The sequence below is a fragment of the Rhinolophus ferrumequinum genome, chromosome 19, assembly GCF_004115265.2.
Source record: "Rhinolophus ferrumequinum isolate MPI-CBG mRhiFer1 chromosome 19, mRhiFer1_v1.p, whole genome shotgun sequence".
NCBI lineage: Eukaryota > Metazoa > Chordata > Mammalia > Chiroptera > Rhinolophidae > Rhinolophus > Rhinolophus ferrumequinum.
Window position 1 is genome coordinate 10,794,461 of NC_046302.1, and position 9,542 is coordinate 10,804,002.

General features: G+C 40.1%; 1 protein-coding gene across 1 annotated transcript in view; it reads left to right on the forward strand.

Annotated features, from left to right (window-relative positions):
- LAMA1 (laminin subunit alpha 1) overlaps positions 1-4,674 on the forward strand; it is a 159,963-nt gene extending 155,289 nt beyond the window's left edge. Inside the window, exons 61-63 of the mRNA XM_033087811.1 lie at positions 933-1,066; positions 3,493-3,715; positions 4,325-4,674. Coding sequence (XP_032943702.1) covers positions 933-1,066; positions 3,493-3,715; positions 4,325-4,485 — 518 coding nt within the window. The 3' untranslated portion in view covers positions 4,486-4,674. The remainder of the gene's footprint in view (positions 1-932; positions 1,067-3,492; positions 3,716-4,324) is intronic.
- Positions 4,675-9,542: the final 4,868 nt, after the last annotated feature.

Below are 9,542 nucleotides of genomic sequence, written 5' to 3' on the forward strand. Positions count from 1 at the left end.
AGGTTTAATCTCTACCCTCCCTAAATTTATGTAAGGAATGCTGTCACTGTCCACGTTAATAAAGACCTTTGAATTAAAAATCAGCAGCATGAATATCCAGACCAGCCAGCCAAATAAATGCAAGTCAGATTTGATAAAGAAATTAACTCTACTTAGACTATTGAAAATATTAACCAATTAGAAGTAGAGGAATTTAAATCTGTACTTTGCCTTAGAATAAAAATTCTTCAAGGTTTAGAACTAGCCCTTCAAATGGACCTGACATTCCCTCCCCATTTTAGATAACTGATTTTCCAGTCGGGAGGGAGGGAGAAGATACGTAGCACACATCTCTCCTTCATTCTTCCAAACTCTGGTAACACCACCTTCTCCCATTTTCCCTTCAGCCCTGGGTGTGGTAACAACTGCCTGCTATTGCTAATATCCCCAATTTATCTCAGCTTTTTAAATTACCTGAATAAAAAATCCATTCAATTAAATACCCACTTTTTAAAAAACTTCGTGTGGAGTCTGACTAATACACTCAGTAAAGGAGGACATACCCAGTATGTAGACATTGGGAAAACAGTATTTCTGAATAAATGATGAAGGGATTGTATTGGATCAAATCCCTTTTGCTTTTTTCCCTATGTGGCTCTAGATTAGAGGATGGGCCTGCCTCGGCCCTAGTCTGCCTTAGCCCCCAATTGTGTGTCTTCTTTAAAAGTGTCACTTCATTTTACAGATGTGCAAGCTAAGGCTCAGAGAGAGTGTGGAGGTAACTTGCTGGTGGGGATGGAGCTGGATCCAGAAAAAGCGCGGGAGCCAGGTCTCCTGAATCTCAGTCAGGAGCGAAAGTGCACAGCCAGCCCAGCCCGAGGCCTCTCTGAGCCTGAGCCTTCCTGGGCGGCCAAGGCCCACCCCTAACTCGAGGGTCTCCTTGTGTTTTCCAGTCAAAGAAGGCTACAAAGTCCGATCAGATGTGAACATCACACTGGAGTTTCGGACCTCCGCAGAGAATGGCGTCCTCCTGGGGATCAGCAGCGCCAAAGTGGATGCCATTGGATTAGAGATTGTGAATGGCAAGGTAGGTGCTTCATCTCAATGGGGTTCCCCTTACCCCAGTGTCAGAGACAGCGCAGTTGAGAGATACTTAGGTCCAAATTTCTAATAATCCACTTTAACAGAATGGAGAAAAGGTTCAGTTAATATTAAAAAATAGGCAATCCTAAAAAGCTGTGTAAAAATAACTTCTTTTATAATTCTGAAGTTAAAGTCAAAGCAAAATTAACAACTACAATACAAAGAACTTTTTTTCCTGAGCCATCTTAAAGTAAGTTGCCGACCTGATGCCCCATTTTCCCTAACATTTGTAAACTTTTTTATTTAGAAATAATTATAGATTCATAGGAAGTTGCCATGAAACATACAGGGAGGTCCTCATGCACTCTTCACCTAGGCTTCTCCGGTGTTAGCGTCTCCATCACTAGTAAGTACATCAAATCCATGAAATTGCCATTGGCACAATCCACTAAGTTTAAGGTATGCTACTTATACATGTATGTGTGTGTGTAGCTCTACCCAATTTTATTACATGTGTAGCTTCACGTCACCACCACCACAGTCAAGACACTTAATTGTACCATTACCACACGTTCTCTTGAGCTAACCCCTCTAGTTTTCTCCCCCTGCATCCTAACCCAGGCAATCACTAATCTGTTCTCCATCTCTCTGTTATTTCAGGAGTGTTATACAAATGAAATCATGCAGTACGTGTCCTCTTGAGATTGGCTTTCCAACTCAGCCTCATTTCCTGGTGGTTCACCTAGGTTTTTAAGTGTATCGATAGTTCATTTCTTTTTATTGTAGAGTATTCCATGAGATAGATGTACCACAGTCTAGTTTTTTTAATGCAAAAAACTGTAATTTTTTTCCTCTATAACTATTCTGCTCCTGCTTTTCAGGTTCAAGTCCTTCTTGTGTTGGGAACAAAATGAACTCAACAATTAAGCAGACGTCTCTTCTGCTTTAAAATGGCCTCCTTCAGAGGTTCTTCCAGTTCTCTTTCTCTTTCCCGTCCCATTTGGGTCCATCTGAATGCATCTTATTTGCAAGGTTTGGGAGAAAAGAGTCTTAATTGTCCTTTTTCTTTTCTGTGGGCTGTCTCCTGACAGCAGTGAGGTATAACTCAACTCTCCTGATCTTCAGACACAGCCTGTCTTTTGTGCACTTGGTCAGTTGTCCCTGGCTGGTTATAAGGAGCAGTCTGAAGTCTCAGTGCATGGGGACTCCTCCTGGAGATTTGGCCAACGTCCTTTGCAGATCAGTCTTCCATCCTAGCTGTCATGGGCACTGCTGCCTCTCCATCTTCAGTCACCTTCCTATCCCCCAGACTTGGTAATGTCTGCTGTGCCATCACAGGCCATGGGGCATCAGAGTGGTGGTTTTTCAAGTCCTCTCTCTACCTCACTGCTCTTCGCCACCATTCCCACTACACTGTGATCAGCTCATGTTGTTGTGGGACTAAGATGCTTGACTCTTCCTGATACTACCTTCTGGAAGGCAAAGAACAAGTTTCTATGCTCTAGATTCCCCCAGACTTCTTTGCTTGTTTCCAGTATTTCCCTACTTACTCCCCACAGGGTTTTTGGTTCCCAGGAGATCCTAGAATGAGGGTGGGGAGAATATAAGAAAGTCATCGGACCGCTTGCCCTTCACCTCTTCTCCCCACTTACCTCATCTTCATGTAGAAACAAAATTGTCTCTACGTCACATTGTTGCCTCTCTACACTGTGGCTTATAACCAACTTTTTCCCTCATCTGCACTTCAAAAGAATTATGACAAATTGTGTATCCATTTGCACATTTTTATGTGACATCTGAAAAATGTTATTGGAAGTATAATAGTTGCAAAAAATGTAATTTCTGATGTATATTTTACCACTATTATTGGCTTATTATTTATTGTTCTTTTAAAACATTTTTAGTGGTGGCCCAAGGGTTTATATAATATACATGCATCTTTAATTTGTCACAGGCCACCTTGACATAACACATAACTTTACATACAGCATAAGGACCTTACAGCAGTATACTTACAATTCTTCCCTCCCATCTTTTCTGTGCTACCACGCGCTGTGGTAGAGCATCTATGGTTTGTCAGAAGGGAGTTAATCAATGTTCTTTCAAAGGTGTTAGCAACTGCTATGAGCCGCCACCCTCAGTAAACCCATCAGTTCCTAATTTGAGGACACAGCGCTAAGACAGTGCTCAGGCTTGTACCTATGGGAGGTGGGCATTTGCCCTGTCTGAAATTTCAGGGGTAAGATAGCATCTGAATCCTTTAAGAGGATATTTTTCATAAGGATTGTTTTTTATAGTTTGCTTTCCCTTTTGGCAGAATGCTGGGATTTCATCCACTCCAAGCACATCATGTAAATGGATTGTGTTCCTTAAATATGAAAAAACTCACCAAGATATGTGTCTCTCTGCTTGTGCCTGTTGTTTATCTAGCTCTTGTTTCATGTTAACAATGGTGCTGGTAGGATAACAGCCACATATGAGCCCAAAGCCACCAACAGTCTCTGTGATGGAATGTGGCACACCCTGCAAGCTCACAAGAGTAAACACCGTGTGGTTCTGATCGTCGACGGGAATGCCGTTCACGCCGAGAGTCCACACACCCAGTCCACCTCAGTGGACACCAATAATCCCATTTATGTCGGCGGCTATCCTGGTACGTCCGATGTCTGCTCCGCTTATTCACTTTTAAGTGGCATTGTCACTGGTGCAAGTTTAGATGGATATGGAATAGGGATTAAGAAAAATACATGGTTTGAGTGACAAACCCTTTACCATTTTAGAAAGACTATTTCAAAAACCTAGGAATTCTTTGGAAAAATTAAAATAATCTACACTTGTAAATTGATCATTAGGTAAGACTCTAAGAATATTAGGTGTGATGTAAAGTAAGCTGGATGACTTTACATAGGTAAATCACCTTAGATATTTCCCAGAATAGGGAATCATTTTGGGGTGGGTAATCATTTCAGAGGACAAACATGTCTCTTACCCTCTCACATTGGTTTCAGGTTAGAATTACGCATTTTCAGATGTTCCAAATAATTGTTAAAAATGATAATAAAATGAATATCTTTTAAGATTTTTAAAGTCACAATTATGCCTTATAATTATTGCATAATTAAAAGTTTTCATTGACTTACATTATCACCGAAGCCACATATGTGGGAGAATCGTATTGTCATTGTGAGATTATTTTTGTTCCTATTGTGCTGTCCAAGTCATTTAACAAAATTAAGCAAGACTTTTCTTCTTTCCTAAACAGCGGATGTAAAGCAAAACTGCCTGAGCAGCCAGACTTCCTTCCGGGGGTGTTTGAGAAAGCTCACTCTGGCTAAGGGCCCTCAAGTCCAATCCTATGACTTCAGCAGAGCTTTTGACCTGCAGGGAGTTTTCCCTCATTCCTGTCCTGGGACTGAGCCCTGAACTTCAGGGAAACTCCTCAATTGGGAATCATTGCTTATATTTTCAAGAGAATTCTTTTTGTTTATTAAAATCTCTTCAATTCAGATTTCATTTCCAACTCAGGTTAAGTGTTTGCACAGAGAGATTTTGTGTTATGTTAAACTAAAACTACATGTACAACAAATACCTCTATTAAATAGTTTAAAATGTCCATTGAATTCATTGGCTCCCTTTTCGAAGTTTTTCTATAAATCTTTGTAAATATTGAATATTCTGTTAATTACTTGACAGTATTTCACGTTTTGCATTTTGAGCTTTTAGAAATAAAATATCACTACACACTATAATCAACTAGAGCAGAGAATGAATACTTTCCTTTCTTCCTAAAAATGTTAAGCTCTGATTTCTACAACAGACAAGCAATGCAACTGTTGATGCCCAGCAGAGGTCACCAGCTGTTTGTCACAGAAGCCTTTAAACAGGCTCCAGGGAGTCAGAGGGGACAAAGGGAGAAAAGGAAGGAGATGGATATATCCTTGTTCTGTCAGGACATTTTTTGTGCAGCACACACACACACAAAAATAATAACAAAAAACCACAACTAATTAGCTCTTCTTTTATTGTCAATTTTATTTTCACCCCTTGGAATAAGATAGTTTTCCTTGATCAACTACTTTTTCTGAGAGAATGTGTGTAATTTCAAAGGAGGGAAAATTTAAAAGCCACACGTACATTCTTCTAATGAAATAAGCAGTTTTAAACCCAGACTTCTGAACTCGCATTTAGTCCCCCCCAATAGGCCAAAACGGCTGCTCTCCCATGTGCTTCAGAAAAACGATTTCATTTTTCAAAAGCTTACTTGAAGGGAGGGCTCTACCTTTCTTATCAATGACCTACTTTTCCAGTAAGGAAGGTGATCGATTCAATTTCTATTTGTGTGAGAGATTTCAATTTGATAAATAAGAAACTCTGGTCCCGGTCCCTGTCCCTCTTCTGTGCCTTGCTCATGTTTCTAAACCCTCATGGAGATCTGCACCTCCTGGCTCATGTCTCTGAAATTTGTAGTTCTTTCCGAATTAAATGTCTGCATGAAGATATTAGAGAAAGGTAGCAGCTAATTGTGGAAGTGCTGATTGTTCTTTAGCACCTGGTAGTATTAGGAATGCAGACTCCTTCAGTCTAAAGGCAGCCATTGGGAAGCTGGGTTAGGAAAGGGGCATTTGCATCTCAGTAGTGAAAATGCACAAGGAGGGGGCCCGCACTGTACTTTGGGTGGCCTTTCAGTTAATGTTTCTATGGAAACCATCTACAGTGGGAGATGACAACTCAGACATTCTAGACTTTGGTCCACCATGTTGGGTGAGAAAGTGATCCAAACCAGGACAGAGAGCAGCCTGTAGAGTTGCCATGGAATTTGTGCCCCTGTCTTCCTATTCCCTCTCTCCTTCCTTCCTTCCTACGCTCTGTCCACTTTGAGCTAAAGCAGAGTTTGGGTCTTTCATGGTTATATCTATTCCCAAGGCCTCTTAAAAGATCCCCTTAAGGGAACATTCACTTCTCTCCCCTTTGGCCTTGCATGGAGCACAGAGAAGAGCAACCTGGGTTTAGATGTCTTCCCATGAGGGTAAAGAGCCTGGACGCTGGGTCAAATACCCAGCTCTCATTCTCATTGTGGGTCTCATGCTGGTTCCTTAACCTCTCTCAGCAAGGCTGATTCTGGCCTTTAGAGTAAGGTTGCCATAAAATAAAGGACACCCAGTTAAATTTGAATTTCAGATAAACAACAAATGTGTTTTTGGTATAAGTATGTCCTAACTACTGTACAGCAGCCTATATTGTTTATTCGCTAAATCTGACAACCCCACCTGAGAGGCCCCAAGGACATCAAAAGCTTATGTCTCCCTTCCCTAACTGCCAAGTGATTCAAAATGAAAATAATCTATAACTTAAAAAACATGAAACAAAGTCCATTGAAAACCACATGTGGTCATTTTTTTATTATTATTGTGGTAAGAACATTTAACGTGAGACCTACTCTCTTAGCAAAATTTTAAGTGCATTACATAGTATTGTTAACTAGAGGCAAACTATTAACTACAAGCACAGCAAATCTCTAAGACTTGTTCCTCTTACATAACTGAAACTATCCCCATTAAACAGCAATTCCCCATTTCCCCTCCCGTACTGCCTGGCAACCACCATTCTGTTTTTATGAGTTTGATTACTTTAGATACCTCAGATACATGGTGTCATGCAGTCCTTGTTCTGTGACTGGCTTATTTCACTTAGCATAATGTTCCTACAGGATCATCCGTGTTGTCACATATGGCAGGATTTTCTTCTGTTTTAATGACTAAGTACTACTCCATTATATATTTTTTCTTTATCCATTGATGGACATTTAGGTTGTTTCAATATCTTGGATGTGAATTACTGTGGTGAACATAGAAGTGCAGGGATCTCTTTGAGATCTGATTTCCATTATTTTTAAATTTTTTGAGCAACTCCATACTCTTTTCCATAGTGGCTGCACCATTTTACATTCCTACCAACAGTACGCAAGGGTTCCAATTCCTCCACATCCTAACCAACAATTATTTTGGTGTTTTGTTAATAGCCACCATAACAAGTGTGAGGTGATATCTCATTGTGGTTTTGATTTGCATTTCCCTAATAGTTCGTGATGTTGGGTATTTTTTCAGGTACCTGTGTATGTTTTCTATGTGTATGTTTTCTTTGGAAAAATGTCTTTTCAATTCCCTTTTCCATTTTTAAATCAGGTTATTCGGTTTTACTGCTATTGAGTTGTAGGAGTTCCTTATTTAATTTGAATTAATATTCAATTACTATTAACCCCTGAGGAGATATATGGTTTGAAGATATTTTCTCCCATTTCATAAGTTGCCTTTTCATTCTGTTGTTTCCTTTGCTGTGCAGCATGTGGTAAATTTTTAACTGGCCTTTGATCCTTCTTTCCAGTTTTTCTTCCATTTTCCCTGAAATAGTAACTTAGATTGATATTCTCGTTTTATCCTGACATACAAGCAGGCTAGCTATTCTCAAATAAGTTATTGGAGCTAAAACTTGTACTGGATAAAGAAAGGATGCTGGTGTGTTGGCAGTCACACAAATTCAAAGGAAAAAGGAATAGAGCAATGAAAGAAAGCCATATGCTGCTATAATTTCCTTTCCATTAACATTTGCCAACTCCTTGAATGAAGTATTTGCTCCACAAAAAGAATACCTCCGAGGGTCCAGTACAATTTCATAATGCAGCAGAGGCCCTGGAAACAAAAGCTGCTCTGTTTTTGACCTGGAGATTAAAGCCCAATTTATATAATTGTTATTGATTTTCCCATATTGTCTGTCTAAACAGCCATCTCTAAAGTGATGCTTTGCAATTAGGGAGGATACACAACATGACTGAATACGAAACAACCCTATATCAATACAGGCTTATAAATTAAGTGCTAATTTAGTGTCTAAATCAGATCTTGAGATGTAAATAGACACAATGTTCTATTAAATTTGCTGGGGTCAGGAGGCATATGTATTTTCACCTTGGAACACTGTAATTGTGGTACCACGAGATAAACTGGTCTGGGAAGGCTTAAAAGGTAGTTGTAACTAGGCTTTGCAGAATGCACAACAGCAACATTTGTGGGAAGCAGTTCAATTTACAAAGTGCTTTCACATGCACGGTGCTGTTTGGGTCTGGAGAACGAGGTCTAGGAACATGACACATGGGTCTAAGCTACCCAGCTAAAAGAAAGGGACCTTTTGGGTGTAATGTGGGGTTGGGGGTATGTGGAGAGAGAACAGAGAGGATGGGGCATGATCATGGAGAGCCCAAAAGCCAAGCATATAGGAAGGAGAGACTGGACACGATGCCTTATAAAGCATTAGGGTTTTTTATAATGGGAGTTTAGTGACAAAACATGCAGATGAAATCATAAACTGGCTGGAGAATGTAGTCTCAGTCAGCCAGTTGAGCAAGACTTACTAAGAGGTGACTGATAACCAGGGTGGTGGTAAGAGACAAGAAAATAGCATAGGAATGTGAGAGGCTCCAGCAATATGTTAGCTTTAGGCAGTAAAGGATTATGGGACAGCGGGGAGCTTGGAGCAATGAGAATTCCAGGAATAGAAGACAAATTGAGAAAAATTAGGAGCTGAAGTGTTGAATGTGTTGAGTTTGAGAGGCTGGTGGGAACATCTGAAGGGAGGTATCTCGGCTATTTGAATGGAGAAGAATGGGGGCCAGATGAGCAAGAGTTGGCTAATGGCAGAGGGCTTAGGAACTGCTGCCTCTAAGGCCTGTCATGATCAGCACCGAGCCCTGGCTGAGGAAACATCAAGATGGACCTGAGAATGACAATGAAGGCAAACCGGCTAAGAAACTCACCAGGTATTGATGTGTACGTACATTTTCTGAGTACTGCTAGGTTTTGATCAGGATTCTTCCATAGAATAAGTATTCAGTCTCAATGGATTCTCAGAGTCTTTTAGAATTGCAGATGGTTTCTCTTACTATATGTTTTACTTTCTACAGGTCATAATTTTTTTAAAAGATGAAAAGATTTGTAATGAAATAAGGAAGTCTTCCTAGATTCCTTATGATAATGTACTTGGTAATGATGACACTCCTTTCTTCATCAGTAGCAGAAACAAATCAATCGTGTTTTTAAAATCTCACAATAGCCTGTATGTTTCCTCCCCAGCCATAATAACTCCCTACCCACACTGTTATCTGCTTTCCTCTCTTCCTTGGACCTGTGACTGAAGACAACTTTGCCTCGTGTTCCACCCAGGACTCTTCTCACAACTACAAACTGTGTTAGTTTTGTATCAGCCTCAGAATCTAATAGCAGCAACAAATGTCTAAAAGAAGGCAGCAACCTGAATAGAAAGCATCAGGTCGTTCTCTTAGCTTGGACTGCACTGAAAAGCAAAATGAACGTGGGCACATCTCCTAGCATTTTGTGATAACTGTTTTCTCTTAGGTGTATTTTGTAGCCTTAATATTTCTTTGTCAGACTAATATTTCATATAATTTTCAAAGTTTCAAAACCATCACA